General features: G+C 44.1%; 3 protein-coding genes across 4 annotated transcripts in view; 1 reads left to right on the plus strand and 2 right to left on the minus strand.

Annotated features, from left to right (window-relative positions):
- The window catches only part of LOC139474042 (neuroglobin-like), a 57,691-nt gene that overhangs the window by 12,520 nt on the left and 17,781 nt on the right, over positions 1-27,390 (minus strand). The window contains exon 1 of one of the 2 annotated variants that reach the window (XM_071256898.1): positions 4,382-4,565. The exons of the other annotated variant lie outside the window; for it this stretch is intronic. The gene's annotated coding sequence lies outside the window, so the exon portion shown is untranslated. Of the gene's footprint in view, positions 1-4,381; positions 4,566-27,390 lie in introns of those variants that run through there. 2 annotated transcript variants of the gene reach the window in all.
- LOC139475352 (mucin-1-like) lies at positions 589-15,199 on the plus strand. The gene is made up of 2 exons (XM_071258577.1): positions 589-609; positions 11,780-15,199. Exons 1-2 carry the CDS (start codon positions 589-591, stop codon positions 15,197-15,199), a joined length of 3,441 nt encoding a protein of 1,146 aa, XP_071114678.1.
- On the minus strand, positions 19,331-27,308 carry LOC139475353 (uncharacterized). The gene is made up of 2 exons (XM_071258578.1): positions 25,441-27,308; positions 19,331-19,349 (listed from the first exon to the last, which is right to left on the minus strand). The coding sequence occupies exons 1-2, from the start codon at positions 27,306-27,308 to the stop codon at positions 19,331-19,333; spliced, it is 1,887 nt and encodes a 628-aa protein (XP_071114679.1).

The raw sequence follows: 27,390 nt of genomic DNA on the forward strand, positions 1-27,390 counted from the left end.
TGACGAAGTGTTATATGTCATTTAGTATGACCAAGTGTTATATGTCATTCAGTATGAGCGAGTGTTATATGTCATTTAGTATGACCAAGTGTTATATGTTATTTAGTATGATGAAGCGTTATATGTCATTTAGTATGAGCAAGTGTTATATGTCATTTAGTATGACCAAGTGTTATATGTCCACTGGTATGACCAAGTGTTATATGTCAATTGGTATGGTTAAGTGTTATAGTCCCCGTGTTGCCTGAGAGTATGATGAAGGTGAGAATCTGTGAGTACTGTCTTACAGATAAATGTGTGTACTTTCGTATTCCACACTTAAGACTAACGTCTCTGCCCTTTTTTGTATTGTACTCTATCAGGACACGCCTTTCACCAGTGTGAATCAACATCATGAATCTACAACTGCTATCGTCTATTTTCGTGATATAATGATTTAGCAAATAGAGAGTAATATATCTACTAAATATATTGATATACCGACATGGATCATTACAATTGTTTTATGACTTGATATGTTTTTTTGTCAGGTTCTACACAATTTTCCGTACGTAGTTATCCGGATGTTACTTTCGATTTACTCTTAACATGATGCGCCTCAACTTTCGGGTAAGTGGTTCGATCAGCGAGAAATATTCAAAGCGCGTTACGACCCACTGGTACTCAAACAGAGTATACTGTCGGAGGACCATTGTTGCATAAAGCACCATGAATAATCGAAGACGTACCTGTTGCAAATACAAAAATAGCTGTTACATGAATATTCAATACCTCGTGAACGAGATGACGAAAACTTGAGTCAATAAGTGGGAAATGAATATGTAAAGCCGAGCTTGTCAATACCTAAATGGTAATCAATGCTTACCACATATCACAGTCTCACTCATCAATACGTCATTGTTCAGTCAGCAGATGTAGTGTATTCGTGTCACACGTATGTGACAAAGGAATGGGTGGGGTGATCTGAATAATTGGCCAGTTATTTGGCCTTCCATAATATTAATAAGTCATGTACATTTCAGCGAGACTGGTATGAGGGCACGGTGTTCACAGAGTTGCGTCCCTTAGCCATGTCGGGTACTCTGGCCATGGGTTCAAACCCTATCCTTTGACCTGCGTTTTGGATTCTACATTTTTTAACTGGATGGGGATGGGTAAGTAAATGGTTCACAACGACGAAACGATTGAAATGTGGGCAAGCTTCAAATGAAATGAGTTCAGTGTTCTTTGAATCTGCATCTGCAAATGAGGCCACAGGCTCGTATATTAAATAAGCCTTTTCGCTGAATTAGGTAAGCGATTTCAGTTTCACTTTTGAGTTTTGTGTGCACAATTTGTGATTTAGCATGAAAGTTCTCTCAAATGAAACAATCTTTACAACATTAGTTGTCTGTAGGTTGTACTCATTACCGAGCTAACCATTTCCTCCACGGTGTTATTGATCTGGAGAGAGGCGCGTATTAGTGATACTATTTACCCCACCACAATCTCCATACCGTACCTTAACGACCGTGCACATGTGCGGTACAACACGCACCTGCTTCCCAGCCTTCCGAATTGATTGATGGACATCAATAATTCAATCATCTAGCAAATCCAAAAGTTAAAATCGGAGATCAGTGGCAATGAAACTTCGATATTTCCATTTCAGCTTGTACATGCCTAATGGATATGAAACCATAATTTGTTTACAGGCATCCTCGACGACCCAGTTTAACATATGATGACTCTCTTATAATATATATATAATAGTAAGTCCTGGACCTCCTCAGCACAAATCCCCAATACCCCTTACTCAGCTCCTTTACATGGATGACCTTGAACTTATTGCAAAAGGAGACTCCACCCTAAAAAAACCAGATTCTCCTTGTCGAGTCCTTTTACAATATTGGCATGTCCTCTGGTTTCGACAAAATGCAACATTCTTCACCTGAAACTGTGGCAAGGTAGAATCAATCAGTTTACTTGGGGGAGGAGTTATTGACCATCTCGTGGAAGGTCAGGCCTATACGTACTTAGGAATGCAGGTAAGAGACAAACTCCACAATGCCCATATCAAAGACAAACTTCGGGCAGAATATAAATGTAGACTTAAGAAAAGCTGCAGTTCAAAGCTGAACGCTCGCAATAAACTCAAAACCACAAAAACTTATGCTTTACCCGTCCCTTCATATTCTTTTTGGTGTTGTTGATTGGACGAAACTAGAAATTCAGGGTACTGACAAACAAATTTACACAAAGAATTATATACGACAATAGACCCCACCCTCGCTCTTCCCTCAACCGCTCATATTTATCAGTTATATTGGGAGGGCGTGGTTTGATTAACGTGGAGGCTCTTCATGATATATTGTATTGTGCACCTTTGCACACATTTATTTGTTTGATGATCCTCTTGTGACGCATTTCAAGACTCATGATGAACACAAGGCATTCCACAGTTTTCTTGGGTCATAATCTCAATGTCAATGTTGATTTTGTAAATGTTTCTGTACTGCTGCACCGTAAAGATATGAAATCGGCCCAGACTAAGTTTTTCAGGATGAGGCTTTCTGAACGACCACTGCATTGATTATCGAATTTATTTACATCAAAATGTAAATATGAAATGTAGATTATGTAATGAATTTAATGCGACTGTCCAAAACATTGTCAGTGGATTCCCAGCTTTGGCACACACACAGTATCTTAAGCGAATGATGGGTAGACTCGATCCTTTAATTACCGTCTTCGCCCTGTTCTGGTTTTGACACAGAGGTCCATCCGGAATATATACAGGGCGTCATGGAGAATGATAAATACAAACTTGTTTGGAGTAGGCCCGAATACAGTTTCAGACGTATCCAGGCCAACAAACCTGATCTTGTCCTTTTTGATAAATCCAATGAAATCATTTATATCATTTAATTTTCTATCCCTTTTGACACTAATGTGATTGACAAGATTGAGGAAAAACATGGCAAATATGCGGACCTCGCTTTCGAAATGTCACGCTTGCATAGCAAGTGCCTAGTGGTCCGACTCCAAACTCGGTGCCTTAGGTTTGGTACCTCCCAATCTGTTGACTGACATTGGGAGAGTAGCCGGGTTTGCCATCAGGAATACAGCCCTTCTGACAATCTGGGTAATGCAGAAGGCTGCAGTGTTGGGGAGTCTTCACATTCTCCGAAAAGTTCTGGGTGGGTCTTACTTTGTTCCTATGGGAAAACGTCAACCACTCCATGCAACAAACGTACAGTTTAGCATAGACTGTATAGAAAGTATGCACCCATGTTTGATGGTGCCTGGTTAAACATGAAACAAACCAGAAATTGTTGTTCGATGGTGATGTATCTCATACGGTTATCATGTTGCTGTGTTTTGGAGCTGAAGTTTACCGTTTCAGCAACTGTTGTCAGTCTAGTAACGTTTCGATAACGTTCATAAGTGGGGTCAAATCCAATTTTGAAGCGAATACTTTCTTTTGCCCGGCAGTTTATGGTGTTAAATGCTAACAGTGAATGAATACAGGCATATATTGGTTTGCGCTTTTCGAGCAACTGAGAGGTTTGGAAATATTTGTATAAGTTCTCGCCGGGTGAATGATGTATTTGACCACGTCTAAATGACACACTAAGTTGTAAGATAGCATCTTGACCGTCTCAACATGATCATCCAACATGAAGTACCCATAAGAATGCATTATCATTTTAGTGACTCTACGCGCTGTCTCAATAACGTAACTGTTACAGTGGTTAGTTCGTCTGATAATTAGACTGAGTTTGCTTAAACACCCCTTTGAACAGTATTTCAGTTATATCAGGGTGTTTCTGCTTCATGTGGGAGGAGAACCCGAAGTAAAGGATATGATACACGTTAAACAATGTGATGAAACCCACGAGTGCAGGTATGCTGCTGGTCAGAAATCCGGAATCGAACCATTGTCAGCGGTTCCTCGATCGGCCAAGGGACACAACACTATCATCGAGTTGCGACGTCTTAGACCACATGCCACCTGGGCCGTACTGACGTAAGGGGGTGGTGTGAGGCCATGGTGGCACTCACCGTGTATTTATCACCTCTGTAACCAAGATGGTTGGTTTTCTTACAGAATCGTCATGACAGGTTGTCTGGATAAACGGGTTTAGGGTTTCTCTAATAGTATAAATCCTATATACATGTTGAACAAAGGAAAAATCAGAAGAAGTGAAAACAGCGTGGGGTTCTCTGTCACTTACCTCTCGAAATGCTAGTTAACCTGTGTGGATTTTATACATTGTACCCCAATAGGGAATCGAACCAGGACCTCCGGTGTTACAAGTGATCTTCTAAACCACAAGCCTAACCAATACAACCCGAGGATATGAGAACACTGTACAACCCGGACAATAGACATACTCACGTGTACTGTAAACACTACGAAACCTGACATCACACTTCTGTGTAAGATGCAAAACTAGACTAATCCTCCACCGAGATCCGTCACCTTAGTCTCCTCACAGCGTAACCTTTCCTCAATACAGGTCACATTGAGCACATCGTGAAAACCGGCGAACAAATACCATGTGGCGAGTTTCCAGTGGCCAGACAACACTGCAATAACACTAGAGTCCTGATACAACGAGAAGCACTGGAAGCGAGTCCCATCTGCAAACCTGGCGGCCGGTCTTACCTGATCGAGGGGATCGATGGATGAAGCAAGAGACCGCCTCTGTGCATGGCATTCCTGTGCTGATATTTTTTTTATTGAGTACTGGAGTATCATTATAACGTTGTGTTCCATGCGGGCTGGTTAATTGTGATATGTGGCCCCACTGATGGATATGGCTGCATATGATTGTAAACTGACTAAACAGGGCACCTTCCCGGCTGATGAATAAAATATGTCTACCGTCTATCGACGATAGGTTGTAGTGGGTTTTATAAGCTGCGCGGTCTGAAAATAGCAAGAACAAGGCTAGGTAATTGGGCCTAGGCTAATTAATTTTGGTGGGGGGTTTGTGACATAATGTATACGGTATGTGATTAGGGTTCTAGGATAACCTAGGATAATCTGTTTCACTTATAGGTTAACTCTCGGGTGTAACTTTCAGTTAAAGTTAACACACGGGTATGTGATGCAGTTATAGGTTAACAGGGGGAATTTTGAAATTCAATTATTTGTTCCAGTAAATGACGATAAAAATAAGTAAGTTTCATGTTTTACAAAACACAAAATACGTGTCATCCACTGCATTATGGCTCCAATAAAAAGATGTTTTTGTATTCAGAGAAAATAACTAGTGTTTCTTAAAGACATATTAGGTAACACACATCCTACAGCCCAGTATCCTGACACCTCGGGCAGACAGCATAGGCTTGACAGAGTGGGTGAGTGAGTGACTATGTTACGTGTAACGCTGCTTCGATTAGCATTAAATAATGCCACGCCGTGTCAGCTTGAACTCGGAGGACCGACCGTAGGGGATTCCGGGTAAGAACTGGCTCCCAGCAGCCTATGCTTGCCATACGACACAGCTAAAATGGATTAGATCCTCAGGTACGGTGACTTGTGGTTGATTGCGTTTCATCGTACCTCGATCGTGTTCACATAACAACGACTGATTTCTATGGCCCAGGCTTGAATATTTACCGGGGGCTATGATGTGGCGTGCAGACTCAGCATATACAACACACACGCAAATGAACACAAATTTGAAGGCAAGCTTATGGTGATGTCAGTTGTATACGTTTTCCGATTTGGTGAACAACCTTATCGGGTATGGTACTGACAAACCAAGGTTCATAGTCAGGTCCCATCTGGGATTCAAACCCACGACCAGGCAACAGCGACCTGCGCCGCTATACATGACTACATCACCTAGGAATATACACAGGAATATACGAAGTACATCCATTGAATACATAAGCAAAGCAGTAGAACCCGTGAAAGTTAAATATTGATCCGAGCATGAAATTTAACTTTGAACAACCATTAACCGTTGCCAAGCTCATGATCTTTTAACTTTGAGATGTCTACTCCAGACTCGATTATTTACAGACCGTTGTCATATAGCGTGAAGATTGCTGAGTGCGGCAACAAGCAGAATTTTAACTTCGTTTGTTCAGACACAGTTTAACCCAGGTGAAGTAAAAACCGGGCACAGGTATATAAGTTTCATAGCAGCTGGACACGGATATAAGTTTCATAGCAGCTGGACACGGATATACGTTTCATAGCAGCTGGACACGAATATAAGTTTCAGAGCAGCTGGACACAGATATAAGTTTCATAGCAGCTGGACACAGATGTAAGTTTCAAAGCAGCTGGACACGGATATAAGTTTCATAGCAGCTGGACACGGATATAAGTTTCAAAGCAGCTGGACACGGATATACGTTTCATAACAGCCGGACACAGATATACGTTTCATAGCAGCTGGAAAATATATGTTTCATAACAATTGGACACGAGTATAAGTTTCATAGAAGCTGGACACGGATATAAGTTTTATAGCAACTGGACACAGATATGTTTCTTAGCAACTGGACACGGATATAAGTTTCATAGCAGCTGGACACAGATATAAGTTTCATAGAACTGGACACAGATATAAGTTTCATAGAAACTGGACACGGATATAAGTTTCAAAGCAGCTGGACACGAATATAAGTTTCATATCAACTGGACACACATAAGTTTCATAGAAACTGGACACAGATATAAGTTTCAAAGCAGCTGGACACGAATATAAGTTTCATAGCAGCTGGACACGGATATAAGTTTCATGGCAGCTGGACACGAATATAAGTTTCATAGTAGCTGGACACATATATGTTTCATAACAGCCGGACAAAGATATAAGTTTCATAGCAACTGGACACACACGGATATAACTTTCATAGAAACTGGACACGAATATAAGTTTCATAGCAGCCGGACAAAGATATAAGTTTCATAGCAACTGGACACGAATATAAGTTTCATAGCAGCTGGACACGAATATAAGTTTCAGAGCAGCTGGACACGAATATAAGTTTCATAGCAGCTGGACACAGATGTAAGTTTCAAAGCAGCTGGACACGGATATAAGTTTCATAGCAGCTGGACACGGATATAAGTTTCAAAGCAGCTGGACACGGATATACGTTTCATAACAGCCGGACACAGATATACGTTTCATAGCAGCTGGAAAATATATGTTTCATAACAATTGGACACGAGTATAAGTTTCATAGAAGCTGGACACGGATATAAGTTTTATAGCAACTGGACACAGATATGTTTCTTAGCAACTGGACACGGATATAAGTTTCATAGCAGCTGGACACAGATATAAGTTTCATAGAACTGGACACAGATATAAGTTTCATAGAAACTGGACACGGATATAAGTTTCAAAGCAGCTGGACACGAATATAAGTTTCATATCAACTGGACACACATAAGTTTCATAGAAACTGGACACAGATATAAGTTTCAAAGCAGCTGGACACGAATATAAGTTTCATAGCAGCTGGACACGGATATAAGTTTCATGGCAGCTGGACACGAATATAAGTTTCATAGTAGCTGGACACATATATGTTTCATAACAGCCGGACAAAGATATAAGTTTCATAGCAACTGGACACACACGGATATAACTTTCATAGAAACTGGACACGAATATAAGTTTCATAGCAGCCGGACAAAGATATAAGTTTCATAGCAACTGGACACGAATATAAGTTTCATAGCAGCTGGACACGAATATAAGTTTCAGAGCAGCTGGACACGAATATAAGTTTCATAGCAGCTGGACACAGATGTAAGTTTCAAAGCAGCTGGACACGGATATAAGTTTCATAGCAGCTGGACACGGATATAAGTTTCAAAGCAGCTGGACACGGATATACGTTTCATAACAGCCGGACACAGATATACGTTTCATAGCAGCTGGAAAATATATGTTTCATAACAATTGGACACGAGTATAAGTTTCATAGAAGCTGGACACGGATATAAGTTTTATAGCAACTGGACACAGATATGTTTCTTAGCAACTGGACACGGATATAAGTTTCATAGCAGCTGGACACAGATATAAGTTTCATAGAACTGGACACAGATATAAGTTTCATAGAAACTGGACACGGATATAAGTTTCAAAGCAGCTGGACACGAATATAAGTTTCATATCAACTGGACACACATAAGTTTCATAGAAACTGGACACAGATATAAGTTTCAAAGCAGCTGGACACGAATATAAGTTTCATAGCAGCTGGACATGGATATAAGTTTCATGGCAGCTGGACACGAATATAAGTTTCATAGTAGCTGGACACATATATGTTTCATAACAGCCGGACAAAGATATAAGTTTCATAGCAACTGGACACACACGGATATAACTTTCATAGAAACTGGACACGAATATAAGTTTCATAGCAGCCGGACAAAGATATAAGTTTCATAGCAACTGGACACACACGGATATAACTTTCATAGAAACTGGACACGAATATAAGTTTCATAGCAACTGGACACGAATATAAGTTTCATAGCAACTGGACACGAATATAAGTTTCATAGCAGCCGGACACATATACATGTTTCATAGCAACTGGATACAGATATAAGTTTCATAGCAGCTTGACACGGATATAAGTTATAGCAGCTGGACAAACGTAATAATTCCATAGGGCCGGGCACAGACATAAGTTTCATAATATCATAGGAACAGTAACATCAGTGCCCGACACAGCACTACTCTCTGCGAACTCCGTCGGGGTGAAATCCATCACTATAACATACGGGCACAGCCCCTCACACCGATCTTAGCTTCGCGACTGTCGTAGTCCATGTTAAACTATGGGAGCTACGATCGTCTTAGCACTAACGTCTCTTTGTGAATCGGGTATCAGTTGTCGGCTATACAGGGTCACATTCACAATTATCTCTACACTTATTTTCCACCGGAATTCTTAACCACAATTCTTAACCACTGTTAAACTCTATTTTTCCACTCCGGTCAAAGGTACGATGGTAATTCAACTAAGTGAAATGAAACAGAAATATAATATTAATATTATATGCCACGTTAGAAGTTTAGTTAGTGGTGGCTTAAAATTAAACACACAAGATATTTTAATTGATGGTGATGTATTTGATACGGGTTTCACAGATGCGTTTAGGACCTTACGTTTGCAGTGTTTCGGCGAATGTTGACAAGCCTAAAAACATTTCGATATCGTTTGGTCTAATCAAATTTCCAGGTGTATACTTTCCTTTGCCGGGCAGTTTGCAGACCCAAAGTTGATTTTAGTTGCGTTTGGTATAGTTTTCCTTCACGGGTAGGTAATTCATTCACCCTCAAACACTGTCTGTCATTAAAAAGTCGAGGTATCTCTATCCGTTTTTCGTGTGATGGGATAGCCTAGTGCTTAAAGCGTTTGTTCGTCACGACGAAGATCCGGGTTCGATTCCCCACATGGGTACAATGGGTACCATTTCTGGTGTTCCCGCCGTGATATTGCTGGAATGTTGCTAAAAGAGGCGTAACACCATACTCACTCATTCACACACTCAATTTCAATATCCGTGATGGGCGTGCGTGGACATCTTCTTACAAAAACCTCTGAAGATTTAGTATAGCCCCGAACCACGACCAGTTTGGTGATAGAGAGTATATTTTAGGGTTACAAGGACACCAATACCTTAGAACACACAGACTGGTGGTGGATGGCTCATTGATAGTCGTCACGGATCTGCAGTCGCTGCTGATTGTACAAGCATAATGCTTCATTAATTACAGGTAAAAACCAATCTAATCAACAGTCCTGATATGTACAGCCTTTTCATGGCTCTCGCCTACGGCTTCCACGACAAACACATCCGACCAGATTAATTACACGTTGGCAATGGTTTCATTCATAACTCCATCACACATACAACCAGGCGTAGACCCTTGATTGATGCTAGGCTGCGTGTCTTTTGTAAACATCAATTAGTTATGGCAATAGCTCCCACTATCCAAACAATCAACTTCCGGTTATTACTACCACATTATGTGGAAAGGCCCTGTTTTTCTAAATCATGTCATTCACGTTGGTCCTTCATGTTCACAAAGATTGTATTATTGTTACCATGGTTTCTCCTGTAATTTTCCATAAATTGCGAATAGTAGTAAATCGGTGAATCATACACCACCAGGTAAATCTGAGAGAAATGGCACATGTCCATATGGTTTGAGTACTACTATAGTACTACTTGTCATTCTGTCCAGACCGACAAAATATGTTGGAGCCAAGAGAATGGCTTTATTAACATTAGACGTGAACATTCTGAATGCATTGAACTCTGTCTAAGCCAGTACGTCTAGGCTGAATTAACGTTTCCACAATGTTCACTCTGACTAACAGTTAGCTGAATTACCAGTTCAACAATGTTCACTCTGACTAACAGTTAGCTGAATTAAGTTTCCACAATGTTCACTTGACAAACATTTACCTAAATTGCTTTTTCAACAATCTTAATTTTACAAATATTTAGAAGTAAGGTAATTAGAACTGCTAATATGCGTCAGAACATTGCAATATTTCGGATACATAAAGACGAGAACCAATTATACAATATATTAAAACAACAACGTCGACGCCAGAGAATAATTAAGGCAACGTAGGAAGTTGCATGAATGGATCACTGAAAATAAGTGATGATACCAGGTCCACGCGAAAAGGTAAGCTTGTCCTGTTCTACCGGTAACGTTTCGCGTTTGTTAGTTTGTTTGTTTGTTTGTTTGTTTGTTTGTTTGTTTGTTTGTCTGTTTGTATGTATGCATGCACAGCTAAACAGTATTGGAAATATCAATGATTCAGAGATCCAATACAACGTTTGTATTATTAGCTTTCCGATAACAACGTGTCATTGTGGTGTTTGCCATCACAATGAATTATTAAACAATACCGACCACTTGAACAACACATGTCGTATAATGTGAGGGGTCTCGGCGACAGTGTTCGCTTCACCTTTGTGTTAAATAATGAGTAGAGCAACATGGTGGCTGAGGGGACACCGTGCGCGACGTCCATGCAACTGAAATATTCAAGGTGTGTTCTGTCTTCTCGATATGTTCTTGCATTCTTAACACGCTAAAGACCTGACAGTGTGCCGGTTTGTGTGCCGGTGACATTGTTTGACTACAACATACGTCGACATAACTACTGCATACGGCAACATAACTACAACATACGTCGACATAGCTCAACATACGGCAACATGACTACAACGCACGGTAGCCTAACTACAACATACGCCCACAAGTAACAATATACGTCGACATAACTATAACGTACGTCGATATAACAACAACATACGCTCACAACAAGTGCAACACACGGCAACATGACTACAACATACGTCGACATAGCTCAACATACGACAACATGACTGCAACGCACGGTAGCCTAACTACAACATACGCCCACAAGTAATAATATACGTCGACATAACTATAACGTACGTCGATGTAACTACAACATACGCCCACAAGTAATAATATACGTCGACATAACTATAACGTACGTCGATGTAACTACAACATACGCCCACAACAAGTACAACGTACGTCGACACAACTACAACGTACGTCAACATAACTACAACATACTCCAGCAACAAGTACAATATAGGTCACCATAACTACAACATACGTCCAACACAAGAACTCTCTACAGCCAGCTATGGTAATTACTCACTTAGGGAAACAAAGAAAGACTACCTAGCCGAATGTCACACGGTAACATCCCAGTTATACGCTGATGTCTGACCACAAAGGACGTCGTGCAGGCCAGCCACCATACCCTCAGTGACAGAGACACTGCCTCACCCAGCCACACTACCCTCAGTGACAGAGACACTGCCTCATCCAGCCACAATACCGTCAGTGACAGAGACACTGCCTCACCCAGCAACACTACCCTCAGTGACAGAGACACTGCCTCACCCAGCCACAATACCCCCAGTGACAGAGACACTGCCTCACCCAGCCACAATACCCTCAGTGACAGAGACACTGCCTCACCCAGCCACAATACCCTCAGTGACAGAGACACTGCCTCACCCAGCCACAAAACTCTCAGTAACAGAGACACTGCCTCACCCAGCCACAATACCCTCAGTGACAGAGACACTGCATCACCCAGCCACAATACTCTCAGTGACAGAGATACTGCCTCACCCAGCCACAATACCCCCAGTGACAGAGACACTGCCTCACCCAGCCACAATACCCTCAGTGACAGAAACACTGCCTCACCCAGCCAAAATACCCCCAGTGACAGAGACACTGCCTCACCCAGCCACAATACCCTCAGTGACAGAGACACTGCCCCACCCAGCCACAATACCCCCAGTGACAGAGACACTGCCTCATCCAGCCACAATACCCTCAGTGACAGAGACACTGCCTCACCCGTCTACAATACCCTCAGTGACAGAGAAACTGCCCCACCCAGCCACAATACCCCCAGTGACAGAGACACTGCCTCACCCAGCCACAATACCCTCAGTGACAGAGACACTGCCTCACCCAGCCACAATACCCTCAGTGCTAGAGACACTGCCTCACCCAGCCAGCATACCCTCAGTGCTAGAGACACTGCCTCACTCAGCCACAATACCCTCAGTGCTAGGAACACTGCCTCACCCGTCTACAATACACGCAGTGACAGAGACACTGCCTCACCCAGCCACAATACACTCAGTGCTAGAGACACTGTCTCACCCGTCTATAATACACGCAGTGCTAGAGACACTGCCTCACCCAGCCACAACACACTCAGTGCTAGAGACACTGTCTCACCCGTCTACAATACCCTCAGTGCTAGGAACACTGCCTCATCCGTCTACAATACCCTCAGTGCTAGAGACACTGCCTCACCCAGCCACAATACCCTCAGTGACAGAGACACTGCCCCACCCAGCCACCATACCCTCAGAGCTAGGAACACTGCCTCACCCGTCTACAATACATTCAGTGCTAGAGACACTGCCTCACCCGTCTACAATACCCTCAGTGCTAGAGACACTGCCCCACCCAGCCACCATACCCTCAGAGCTAGAGACACTGCCTCATCCAGCCACCATACCCTCAGAGCTAGAGACACTGCCTCACCCGTCTACAATACCCTCAGTGACAGAGACACTGCCTCACCCGTCTACAATACCCTCAGAGCTAGAGACATTGTCCCACCCGTCTACAATACCCTAAGTGCTAGAGACACTGCCTCACCCGTCTACAATACCCTCAGTGCTTATGACACTGTCCCACCCGTCTACAATACTCTCAGTGCTAGATACACTGCCTCACCCGTCTACAATACCCTCAGTGCTAGAGACACTGTCCCACCCGTCTACAATACCCTCAGTGCTAGAGACACTGTCCCACCCGTCTACAATACCCTCAGTGCCTCGCCCGTCTACAATACCCTCAGTGCTAGAGAAACTGCCTCGCCCGTCTACAATACCCTCAGTGCTAATGACACTGTCCCACCCGTCTACAATACTCTCAGTGCTAGATACACTGCCTCACCCGTCTACAATACCCTCAGTGCTAGAGAAACTGCCTCGCCCGTCTACAATACCCTCAGTGCTAGAGAAACTGCCTCGCCCGTCTACAATACCCTCAGTGCAAGAGAAACTGCCTCGCCCGTCTACAATACCCTCAGTGCTAGAGAAACTGTCTCGCCCGTCTACAATACCCTCAGTGCTAGAGAAACTGCCTCGCCCGTCTACAATACCCTCAGTGCAAGAGAAACTGCCTCACCTGTCTACAATACCCTCAGTGCTAGAGAAACTGCCTCGCCCGTCTACAATACCCTCAGTGCTAGAGACACTGTCCCACCCGTCTACAATACCCTCAGTGCTAGAGACACTATCCCACCCGTCTACAATACCCTCAGTGCTAGAGACACTGTCTCACCCGTCTACAATACCCTCAGTGCTAGAGAAACTGCCTCGCCCGTCTACAATACCCTCAGTGCTAGAGAAACTGCCTCGCCCGTCTACAATACCCTCAGTGCTAGAGACACTGTCCCACCCGTATACAATACATTCAGTGCTAGAGACACTGCCTCACCCGTCTACAATACCCTCAGTGCTAGAGACACTGCCCCACCCAGCCACCATACCCTCAGAGCTAGAGACACTGCCTCATCCAGCCACCATACCCTCAGAGCTAGAGACACTGCCTCACCCGTCTACAATACCCTCAGTGACAGAGACACTGCCTCACCCGTCTACAATACCCTCAGAGCTAGAGACATTGTCCCACCCGTCTACAATACCCTAAGTGCTAGAGACACTGCCTCACCCGTCTACAATACCCTCAGTGCTTATGACACTGTCCCACCCGTCTACAATACTCTCAGTGCTAGATACACTGCCTCACCCGTCTACAATACCCTCAGTGCTAGAGACACTGTCCCACCCGTCTACAATACCCTCAGTGCTAGAGACACTGTCCCACCCGTCTACAATACCCTCAGTGCCTCGCCCGTCTACAATACCCTCAGTGCTAGAGAAACTGCCTCGCCCGTCTACAATACCCTCAGTGCTAATGACACTGTCCCACCCGTCTACAATACTCTCAGTGCTAGATACACTGCCTCACCCGTCTACAATACCCTCAGTGCTAGAGAAACTGCCTCGCCCGTCTACAATACCCTCAGTGCTAGAGAAACTGCCTCGCCCGTCTACAATACCCTCAGTGCAAGAGAAACTGCCTCGCCCGTCTACAATACCCTCAGTGCTAGAGAAACTGTCTCGCCCGTCTACAATACCCTCAGTGCTAGAGAAACTGCCTCGCCCGTCTACAATACCCTCAGTGCAAGAGAAACTGCCTCACCTGTCTACAATACCCTCAGTGCTAGAGAAACTGCCTCGCCCGTCTACAATACCCTCAGTGCTAGAGACACTGTCCCACCCGTCTACAATACCCTCAGTGCTAGAGACACTATCCCACCCGTCTACAATACCCTCAGTGCTAGAGACACTGTCTCACCCGTCTACAATACCCTCAGTGCTAGAGAAACTGCCTCGCCCGTCTACAATACCCTCAGTGCTAGAGAAACTGCCTCGCCCGTCTACAATACCCTCAGTGCTAGAGACACTGTCCCACCCGTATACAATACCCTCAGTGCTAGAGACACTATCCCACCCGTCCACAATAACCTCAGCGCTAGAGACAGTACCTGACCCGTCCGCAATACCTCTGGTGACAGAGACACTGCCTCACCTGGCCACAACGCCGTCAATAATAGGGACACTGGTCCCGCCTGAATACGTATACACTATTCATTAAACGAAGTCCAGCGTGCAGCAGCACCGTGATATATTGACGTATAGGATGACGACGTTCTGTTACGCTGATGTCTAGCATCCTGCAGTCGTCTTTATTGAATACAATCTACCTAACTAGAGGAAGAGGTCCCAATTACACAGGTAATCGCATATGGAATGATCCTCAAGGTACATTTGATTATAGAAGCTGGATGACCATGGTTACCATTGGATACGGGCAAGGAATGACGGATGTAAGACCTACCTAAGTGTACCGCCTATGAGTATCGATTAGAGGATGCTGTCGATGAATGGTTGTCAAACAAGCCGTGTCTCACCGTTGTGTTGGGATGCAATGTTTTAGTTGCATGGAGACCGGTGGGGTCTGATCACACCATCTCGTTCTTCAAATATTTGAATTAAATATCAATGACTTTATCTTGAGGAGCATTAGTGTAAAGAAGTATTTTGGCAGAGCTGCTTTTAAAGATTGATATGCACTTAGGAAGTCAGTTTGGTTTAAGGCCGCTTTTAACAATATTCCAGCTGGGTGAGACAAGGAACAAGATTTACAAATTGTACAGAAATGGAGAATCGAGACCGGGTCTTGGCGAGTCGACACTTCAACAACATTCAGTTATCTAACTAGCTTACGTACTTGTGTGCTTGAGATAAAACATAAATAGACAGACCGATTGCAGTAAGGCGCACTGAAACCAAACTGAAGTTCAAGGATATCTGGACACTAAGCAATAAAATAAAGTATTAAAGCTTTAAGTGAACGGATACATGTTGAACTCACACCGTGAGATACGTCTGTCAGGCGAACGTACTCAAGTTAGCATCAGTGACAGTAAAGGAGTCAGTACTAATATACAGCTGTCCTGATACTCAGAGGGTAGTAAGTCTAATAAAGGTGTACCATTGCGACGACGCCAATCAAACTTTGTTTCAGGGACATCGACACAAACCACCTGTTACAGCTGGACTTGGGTCATACCCCTTATGGCAGACAGACCAGTTGTCAGACACCCCAGTTGTTAGGCAGTGGAGTAGACATGGTTTATTTAAACATATGATATTTCCCTGATGTGGTAATGGACCAGTCATACTAGACGTAACCCTCTATGTACTTATGATCCTTGTAAATGAAGTCCTTTGAAGTTAATGTTAATAATTGATCTACTCGGATACAATAGGATTATACACTGTTATATTTCTACTGGTATAGATTTAACTAATGAAGCACTCTATCATGAAAACAACTTAAATTTGTAAGTTCTCCACAATTCTCACTTCAGCTTCTCACGACAATGTTGAGTTTTCTAAATGTATATGTTTTCACTAAATGGTGTGTATATTGGCAGAGATATCTGAATTTGTCTCAAACATGACAGGTTTGCAGAAAGTTGACTTTGTAACATCGCAGACAGGTACGCCCCAAGAACTCTTTCAACATCACCTCTACAACAAGAACAAGATTAGGAAAGTATGTGTTCACTGGAGATGCGCAATAAAGACGTGTACAGGGAAATGCACGACAGTCGGTGACATTGTGAAGAGTCACAGTGAACACAGCCATTCGTCAGCTGACACAACCCGCGCCACGTTCATCAGCACAATGAGGAAACGAGCCGGACAAGAACCGACCCTGCCCGTGCCAGCCCTCCACCAGGACGAACTGCTCAAGTACGATCTACAGGACACACCTCCACTTCTATCCTATTCATCCCTTGCCAGCGCCCTCCACAGACATAGAAGCCACATCATGCCCACACTGCCACAGAGCCGTGCCCATGTTAAACTGGAGGAGAGGTGCACAGAAACTCTGGACGGAGACAGGTTGTTGCTATTCACACATGGTGATGAAGACAGGATGGTGGTATTTGCGACTGATGCACTGCTGTAGAGACTGCAGACGTTATATACATGGATGAGACTTTCACTGCCAGTCCTGATTTGTGGAATCAACTTTGTATCATTCATGCTAGAGTAGGATCATCATGTTATTAATTAATGTTCTACTTCTTTTGTCTTTTGCCACAAAATTTTGTTAAATTTTCTACCACAATCATAACCAGCAGGATTCAAGCAATACGACCTGTAAACACTAGTAAACCAGCAAGTAGACAGGCAATCCAGTGATTGATATTAGGAGGAACATGTCACGCAATCGTGACACCCAATCAGCCAAGTGGCTGAACCTGACCACCCGAATAGTCCCTACTTATGACAAGCATAAGTTTCTTGTGATACATTTGAACCGAGATCTCCCACGGGGGTAAGGGTGGTTGTATGTTGTAAGTATCTTGACGGATGTCTCGATGTCTTCTGTAACACGCTGTGTGATGGAACTTGTCAATAATAACGTGGTTGCAATGCCATCCACAAGTCATATAGCGGAATGGCATTGACGTTGATATGTGTCTGCTTGTGTGACACACTTTCACACTCTGTGCCAACTATTAGCAACAGCGCCAGACGTGACCCACAGGGTCGGAAATACACAAGACCACGGTAGACCATTTCCGTCTGTCATTATGTGTGCAGTATCTTCATTGTATCCCCTGGCTCCAGCTGTGACACGAGATTAATCAGCTTCAAATGCGCAATCATTACTGAGTAACAGATCTTGCCACGGGTTTCTGAAAAATACTCAAACCCAAGGAGAGTGAGTTGGGTTTAACGCCGCTTTTAACAGTATTCCAGTTATATCACGGCGTGTCAGCTTTGATGTGGGAGGAAAGCCCGAAGTGATGCAGGTCTCAGACGTTTACCACTTCGGCGAAACCCACGGGTATGGTGCTGACATACCTAGAATTATAATCGGGGCGAACCGGGAGTCGAACCCACAATCATAGGTTTCTGGCGTGCCCAAGGGACGCAACCCCGCACATCGAATCGCGGCGCCCCAGAGGACTGGGCCAACCGTGCCCCCTCAAACCCAAGGAAACTTGTCTGAAATTTGAATCATGCTTGAGGGACTTAATATATCCGTCATTGCAGGGTCCAGTTTGAATCATGCTTGAGGGACTTAATATATCCGTCATTGCAGGGTCCAATTTGAATCATGCTTGAGGGACTTAATACATCCGTCATTGCAGGGTCCAATTTGAATCATGCTTGAGGGACTTAATATATCCGTCATTGCAGGGTCCAGTTTGAATCATGCTTGAGGGACTTAATATATTCGTCATTGTAGGGTCCAGTTTGAATCGCGTAAGCAGTGGTCGAACAGAAGCTTCAAGTCATCAAATGGTTTAAAAAAAGTTAGAAATGCATAAATTGGTCCTACAAAACCAGAAACTACATCGAAAGGCATAAAAGGAGCACAAAGGCCATACAATGGTCCAAGAAAAGCTCAAAGTACATCAAATGGGTAGAAAGAAACTCAAAATGTATTGAATGTCAACCAGCCCAACAAAAGCCTAGATTGCATCAACTAGCCCAACCTTAGTAAAGTCGCCTACGTCCTTGTAATAAAAGGTGTATCCCAGACACCTTTCGCGGACATCAAGACGAAAATGAAATACACTTAGCACTGCAATTCGGAAATACACACGTGAGGTAACTGCTGGTCATTTCCGGGATGTCTTTGAAGTCTTCGATGGGCACTTAGAAACTGTGGTGACAGGAATCTGTGGAACTTAATGGGTTCCAGAATCTTCATTATTGGTCGCCCATCTGTTCTTGCGTCGATATAACAGCTTCATTAGGTAGACTGTTAAAACAAGTTTATTGATAGCCTATTAGCTTGCGAACTGATCCTATCGCTACAAGTCCCTATGATGTCTCTTCAGTCTGTAACGGGTGAAAGTCAGAGGTTCCTTGGTGATCAGGTTTCAGTATGTACAGTTTATGTACATATTTTGAAAAGATATATATTTCGACTATACAAAGGGTTTTGATTCAACGTTAAGCAGTCCCACGTCTCGTCATAGGCGCAATTACGTATATTGTATCGTTACCAGCAATGTCTAAGCTTTGCACAACGAAGACATTTGAAGACAGATAACCTTGGAAGTACAATAAACAAGGTAACGTCTGTTAATCGGCCAGGTCCCATCTGACAACAGGAGGAACTCAGGTGATCCACTGGTCATCACACAGAGATGCTTCCCGATCAAGATCCTACTGTTTGTGTACAGCTCTACTCTGGGACGTCTCCCCACATCATGCTGACACGACGTCATACTGACAGAGAGACTGCAAGAATGCTGATGAGGCGTTAAACATTCCAGGAAACCCATTCATATTGTCAGACAACGCCCATGACGGTAGTCACGCTTAGCAACGCATGGACAACGTTGAGACTGGCGGAACGCCAACTTGGCGTGGGGTGAAATCAAATATTCCGCAATATCGACACCAGCAGTGCATCTATGGTTACTAATGGTTCCACGACAGGAATCTTACAATCGACCATGAGGCAAGTATTCACCAAGGCTACCACCTGTTGGTCCTGTAGCTAGAAATTAACGCGTAACGGTTCGTAAACCAACACACGAGACTACCAACATTCATAATTCAAATCCTCATTGGATTAGCCAATTCATATCAAGTTATTTCCAACAATACGCCATGCTCACACACCCAAAATGCCTCGTCTACGAATAAGTGTGGCAACTGAAATACTGTTGAAAACAGTTTGAACCAAACTCACTCACACATTGAATTGCGTGTTAGAAACATCAGCCGTGTGAAAGTCAGCCGCATATTTGAGCGCATGGTTTACCTATGAGTATGCAAGGTTTTTTTATTGATACGTTTAAAATTTGTTTTGTTAAAACAACATGAGAACCCCAAAGGCATTTTTCAAAATGATATGTGAGAACAACAGAGTGAAGGTAAAACATGAAATGAAAGACACGAACTTCTTGGAGTATTGACGATGTCCTTCCTATAGTGAATTCTCATGGGGTTAATAGCAGCAAGCTTTCAACAAACATTTGTCATTCCACATTTTTCAACGCTTGGTCGACGGATCAGTAAATTAAGAAAAAACACCTCTTGTCTGATGGCGTAGTTCGAGGCTACATGTGTCCCATAACCATTTTCAACAAAGTAAATCTCTTAAGCAGTGTATTCCAGAAACAAATGTATCTCAAGTTGGGTTACCGGATCAGAATAGAGCAGTTGGCTTGTCGTAAGGATCGGGTGGCTACGATGTGTCATTTGTCTGGTTTTGTGCCATAAGTGCCCCGACTGTTGCTCATGTTATCAATCACTTGGAGCATGAATATTGCTGACCACGATGTAAGACAACATGCGCCCACTTAAGGGTGTTATCCCGATTGTAAGTATCTATAGTTGGGCGAAAATAGTCCTGTTGTTGGCCCACCTTTGCCCTTAATGAAAATGCTACTACAACCCATCTCTCAGCAATATCCCAGCTTCATGACGGCGGTCTATAAATACCCGAGTCCGGAACAGACAATCCAGTGAATGACATCATGAGAATCGATGAACGTAATTTGGATACGATGACAGGCATCAACCAAGACAGCAAGCTTTACCAGCCAAATAGCTAGTCGCCTCTTACGACAGGCATGGGTTGCTGAGGACAAATTCAAACTGGATCTTTACATGCGCCTTTACATGGACCATTTTCAAAACATGGCTAAGCACATAAATGAATATTCATTGTCACGAATTACCAGCAAAATCAATCACAGAGGCCCTACTCAACCACATCGACGTACTCCACCACCACAACGTTAGCCACAACCTCAATAATGTACGAAGCCACATCTACACATATAGATCCACCATCATACTTGCATTGTGTGAACACATCACTTCATACCGGCGAGTCCGGCCAACAATAGCAGCAAGTCAATATTTTAAGAATTTAATGTCAGTCTTGTCAGGAGGTACTCTCGAGTGCCCTTCTGGACGTTGGATCGTCATTACCATGAACACGCCATTAAAAACGTTACTTTGTGTTCGGAAGAATAGACTTGCAATTGTGTTAAGACAAAAGACCATTTACCCAAAGCCTCTTTGCATTTTGATGGAATCACCACGTCGGAAGTGTAAGTTGGTAACCAGACCATACAGCTGTGACGTCAGACTCCGAGATGATGCGCCGTCATTGAAACGCGGAGGAATTCGGGATGTGAGCTCATTAAGAAATCTCAATATTGATAATTATTGCGAAAGCTTTGCTATAAAAGTGAGCGAATAAAAAGTCAAGATTAATACTGTCATGTTTTGTTTATCTCGACCGCCTCCGTGGTCTAGTGGATAAGGCTTTGTCCCGGAGAGCGGAAGGTCGGCGGTTCGAGCCCCGGCTGCGTCATACAAAAAGACAAATGCACGTCGCCATATAAGTACAATACTCTTGAAGGCATTACGCCCCATTTCACCCGTTTGTCTTGAATAGATAAGGTACTCAGCTTGAGGCGTTCGTAAAACTACTATTTGCTGGCCCGATTATAAAACACAACGTAGGCGATTGTCTGTTGCAAATTATGGTTGACAATGGAGCCCCAACCCTTTGTTAGGGCGACATTGAGGTTATCGCTATCTATAGTCACGTGTGCATGGGTCGCAGTCTAACATAAAGTTGTAAAAGAAAAACAACAACGTTTTTCCAATTGTTCCAAGTCTACATAAATCGTTTAGAAACTTTACCAACGCCTTAAAAGCTGTAACCCTGGGTCGTATGACATTCTCTGAAAAACATTCCAGGGTAACACTCCGCCATGAACCTGCAATGTCATGACACCTTGTAGACTGTATGAAATACAACGTTGTTAATCAAGAAGGAACTGATTGAACACACGCAGATCTCAGAAAACCAACAACTAATGAACGCGTTATGGATCGCACATCATTATTTAATTTATACCACGTCCTGTCTTGTTAATGAGGGAGAAATGACGATCTGGCAGACACGTTTACTTCATGTAATTAACTCCGCAGAAATATGACATTTGTAAAGGATACCACAGAATAAAATATATCACACTCAAAAACAAATAGAAAATAATAAGGAAACATCAATGCATAAAGGAGATTATACTGACGGGAAGAAATAAGGGTACACATGTTAAGGAGATTATACTGATAGAAAGAAATAAGGGAACACACATAAAGAAGATTATACTGAGAAAGAAATAAAGGAACATACAGTAAACTACGTTTATAAAGAACACGCTTATAACGAACTGACCGATAAAACGAACCTATTTCTTAGTCCAGGCCATTTGCTGTATATACATGTATACTGTATATATGCTTATACCGAACTACGGTTATTACGAACTAAAATTAGTGGTCCCTTTGATTTCGTTATAACCGTAGTTTACTGAACCTAGAGGAGATTTGCTGACAGAAATACACAGCAGAACAAATATAAATGGGAATTAAACCGACAGAATGATATAGTGGAACACATATAACGGGAATTATTTTGGTTTAGCATTGGTACTGTGTGTATACCTGTGATGACAAGCCTTTGTTTATGCATTATAGACATGCCAGATGCTAACTGGTCACCTAGTGTCTGGTTGAAGTAAGCACGTAGCGTCCTTCACTAACATCTCTGTATATTTTGTTTCAGTATATACAAACATTGGTCGAATGTAACTACACAAACAGTATTCTGTTCACGTGGCTAAATCTCGGAGTGGAATACATTATTCAAACATTCCTATATCAACAATTTAGAGGGTACTGTGGTGGAAAATGTAAGCAGTAAAGTGTCCATCACTGTCTACAGGTAACAATATGACATGTTGATAAACTAAGTATCCAGTTGGTATAAACTGCCAGTCCTAGGGGCCTGGCTGGCTGGCATGGATCATATCGCTTCTGAATGTCACAGAAACATAGCTGATGTACTGGGGGTGAAATGGGGTTGAAACACCTGATTACTTCGAGGTAGTTATCTTTTTATCCAACGCGTTAGTACAGGGACCTTGAACGCCGATAACACTTCATGCTAAAATATGATTTTGGCGATCAGGCTTTATGACGTATATGACTGATGAAACACAGTAGCACGGGGATGTTAATCTGACTCTATGACGTATATGACTGTGGTGACACACAGTAGCACGTGGATGTTAATCTGGCTCTATGACGTTTATAACTGATGAAACACAGTAGCACGTGGATGTTAATCTGGCTCTAGGACGTATATGACTGATGAAACACAGTAGCACGGGGATGCTAATCTGGTTCTATGACGTATATGACTGTAGTGACACACAGAAGCACGGAGATGTTGATCTGGGTCTATGACGTTTATAACTGATGAAACACAGTAGCACGTGGATGTTGATCTGGGTCTATGACGTATATAACTGTAGTGACACACAGAAGCATGGGGATGTTAATCTGGCTCTATGACGTATATAACTGATGAAACACAGTAGCACGGGGATGTTAATCTGGCTCTATGACGTATATAACTGTAGTGACACACAGAAGCACGGAGATGTTGATCTGGCTCTATGACGTATATGACTGTAGTGACACACAGTAGCACGTGGATGTTAATCTGGCTCTAGGACGTATATGACTGATGAAACACAGTAGCACGGGGATGCTAATCTGGCTCTATGACGTATATGACTGTAGTGACACACAGAAGCACGGAGATGTTGATCTGGCTCTATGACGTATATAACTGTAGTGACACACAGAGCACGGGGATGTTGATCTGGCTCTATGACGTTTATAACTGTAGTGACACACAGAGCACGTGGATGTTGATCTGGCTCTATGACGTATATGACTGATGAAGCACAGTAGCACGTGGATGTTGATCTGGCTCTATGACGTATATGACTATGGTGACACACAGTAGCACGGGGGGGTTGCTCTGGCTCTATGACGTAAACATTGTGATGAAACTGTGATGAAGTATGCTGATAACGCATGGAGCAACTTTGGCTAACGAAACAAAGATGATGACATATTTAATACGGCATTAATATTTTTAACATGTTAAGGGATGACGTCCAGATGATTCACATTACATTGTGGCAGTTCAAAGATATCAAGAGTAAAGTATTATCGGCATAGATCCCTGCAGGCTATTATGACGACGATCCCGAGGCAACATTACATCAGTTAGTGTTGTTTATTTAAAAAATATTCAAATATGGCTATCTATTGTTGCACATATGTAAGCAGAAGGGAGCCATTTGAACACAGTTTGTTATGTACCACAAAGGCACGTATATCCTGCCTATTATGAGAGAAAGCGGTTGTGACGTTATTGACTAATCTCTTTAGTGCATATTGATTTCTCATTTATCTCAGTGTGAAAATTGCAGGGAAGATTAGCAGAATTGATTGACCAACATTCGCATGTTTTCCTTGGAGGAAGTGGGAAATCTATCCTATCTCAATATCCCGATTCAGCAATAAATCGACATGCATACGTTTGTTTTCTTTCAAAAGACGAGTTGGAATTTGAATAATACGTGGTTGCACGGATGACATTTATTGCTCAGGTTTTGAAGAGACGTTTTAATTTTAAAACATACATTTGTCTTGAAATGCGTTCGGGTGACAAACGACAAACGACATGGCGGCGATCGAACACAAGCATTATTGGTAGAGATGGCATTAATCAATCGCTGCGTTTCGGAAAAGGTATTTATTTCAACTATTGTTGTATCGATATAATAGCATCTGAGAAGTGATGACAAGAGTTCACAAATGGTACAGCATTTCGAAGATCCAATTAGACAACAGTATGCCTGCATGGTTCTTGCAAATAGAGGAGAAAACATACTTTTGATACGCTGCAATCCATTGATTCGTTTAGATCTAGGCATAAAGATTCATAGTAAAAAACTATCCACAAGACTATATGAAAAGAGGGATTACTTCAACTTTCCAATAGTCAACATTTGGTCTACGTGAAGCAATATTTCAGCAGCTCCAGCTTTGGTGCCTATAACTTACAACTTTTGAGATACAATCAATCATGCTCTTTCTACGAAAGATTACTCTTTTTAACTTGCGAACGTTGGCAACAAGTTTCAGAACGTCCAACATTTGGCTCACTATTGAAACTGTGAAGGAAAATGTACAATTTGTAACAACGCCTTTCATGCCCTACGTAACTTAAACAATCTCCACTACCCTCTCCTTTTCCATCTCCACCTCCTTCTCCTGCCCTCCACCTTCCCCACCTCCCTCTTCTCTTCCACCTCCTTCTCCTCCCCTCCACCTTCCCCACCTCCCTCTTCTCTTCCACCTCCTTCTCCTGCCCTCCACCTTCCCCACCTCCCTCTCCTCCCCTCCACCTCCTTCTCCTGCCCTCCACCTTCCCCACCTCCCTCTTCTCTTCCACCTCCTTCTCCTGCCCTCCACCTTCCCCACCTCCCTCTTCTCTTCCACCTCCTTCTCCTGCCCTCCACCTTCCCCACCTCCCTCTTCTCTTCCACCTCCTTCTCCTGCCCTCCACCTTCCCCACCTCCCTCTTCTCTTCCACCTCCTTCTCCTCCCCTCCACCTTCCCCACCTCCCTCTTCTCTTCCACCTCCTTCTCCTGCCCTCCACCTTCCCCACCTCCCTCTTCTCTTCCACCTCCTTCTCCTGCCCTCCACCTTCCCCACCTCCCTCTTCTCTTCCACCTCCTTCTCCTGCCCTCCACCTTCCCCACCTCCCTCTTCTCTTCCACCTCCTTCTCCTGCCCTCCACCTTCCCCACCTCCCTCTTCTCTTCCACCTCCTTCTCCTGCCCTCCACCTTCCCCACCTCCCTCTTCTCTTCCACCTCCTTCTCCTGCCCTCCACCTTCCCCACCTCCCTCTTCTCTTCCACCTCCTTCTCCTGCCCTCCACCTTCCCCACCTCCCTCTTCTCTTCCACCTCCTTCTCCTGCCCTCCACCTTCCCCACCTCCCTCTTCTCTTCCACCTCCTTCTCCTGCCCTCCACCTTCCCCACCTCCCTCTTCTCTTCCACCTCCTTCTCCTGCCCTCCACCTTCCCCACCTCCCTCTTCTCTTCCACCTCCTTCTCCTGCCCTCCACCTTCCCCACCTCCCTCTTCTCTTCCACCTCCTTCTCCTCCCCTCCACCTTCCCCACCTCCCTCTTCTCTTCCACCTCCTTCTCCTGCCCTCCACCTTCCCCACCTCCCTCTTCTCTTCCACCTCCTTCTCCTGCCCTCCACCTTCCCCACCTCCCTCTTCTCTTCCACCTCCTTCTCCTGCCCTCCACCTTCCCCACCTCCCTCTTCTCTTCCACCTCCTTCTCCTGCCCTCCACCTTCCCCACCTCCCTCTTCTCTTCCACCTCCTTCTCCTGCCCTCCACCTTCCCCACCTCCCTCTTCTCTTCCACCTCCTTCTCCTGCCCTCCACCTTCCCCACCTCCCTCTTCTCTTCCACCTCCTTCTCCTCCCCTCCACCGTCTCCACCCACTCTTCTCTTCCACCTCCTTCTCCTGCCCTCCACCTTCCCCACCTCCCTCTTCTCTTCCACCTCCTTCTCCTGCCCTCCACCTTCCCCACCTCCCTCTTCTCTTCCACCTCCTTCTCCTGCCCTCCACCTTCCCCACCTCCCTCTTCTCTTCCACCTCCTTCTCCTCCCCTCCACCGTCTCCACCCACTCTTCTCTTCCACCTCCTTCTCCACCTCCTTCTCCTCCCCTCCACCGCCTCCACCCCCTCTTCTCTTCCACCTCCTTCTCCTCCCCTCCACCGTCTCCACCCCCTCTTCTCTTCCACCTCCTTCTCCTCCCCTCCACCGTCTCCACCCCCTCTTCTCTTCCACCTCCTTCTCCTCCATCTTCTCCTCCCCTCCACCGTCTCCACCCCCTCTTCTCTTCCACCTCCTTCTCCTCCCCTCCACCGTCTCCACCCCCTCTTCTCTTCCACCTCCTTCTCCTCCATCTTCTCCTCCCCTCCACCGTCTCCACCCCCTCTTCTCTTCCACCTCCTTCTCCTCCATCTTCTCCTCCCCTCCACCGTCTCCACCTCCTTCTTCTCTTCGACCTCCTTCTTCTCCTGCACCTTCTGCTCTACTTTCTCCTGCTTCACTTCCATCTTCTCCTCCTCCTTCATCTTGTCCTGCTCCCCTCCACCTTCTTCCCCTGCTCCCCCTCCACCTTCCCTCCACCTCTTTCTTCTCTTCAACCTCCTTCTC

Source organism: Haliotis cracherodii, unplaced genomic scaffold (assembly GCF_022045235.1).
Source record: "Haliotis cracherodii isolate W230 unplaced genomic scaffold, xgHalCrac1.p SCAF_3, whole genome shotgun sequence".
Classification (NCBI taxonomy): Eukaryota; Metazoa; Mollusca; class Gastropoda; order Lepetellida; family Haliotidae; genus Haliotis; species Haliotis cracherodii.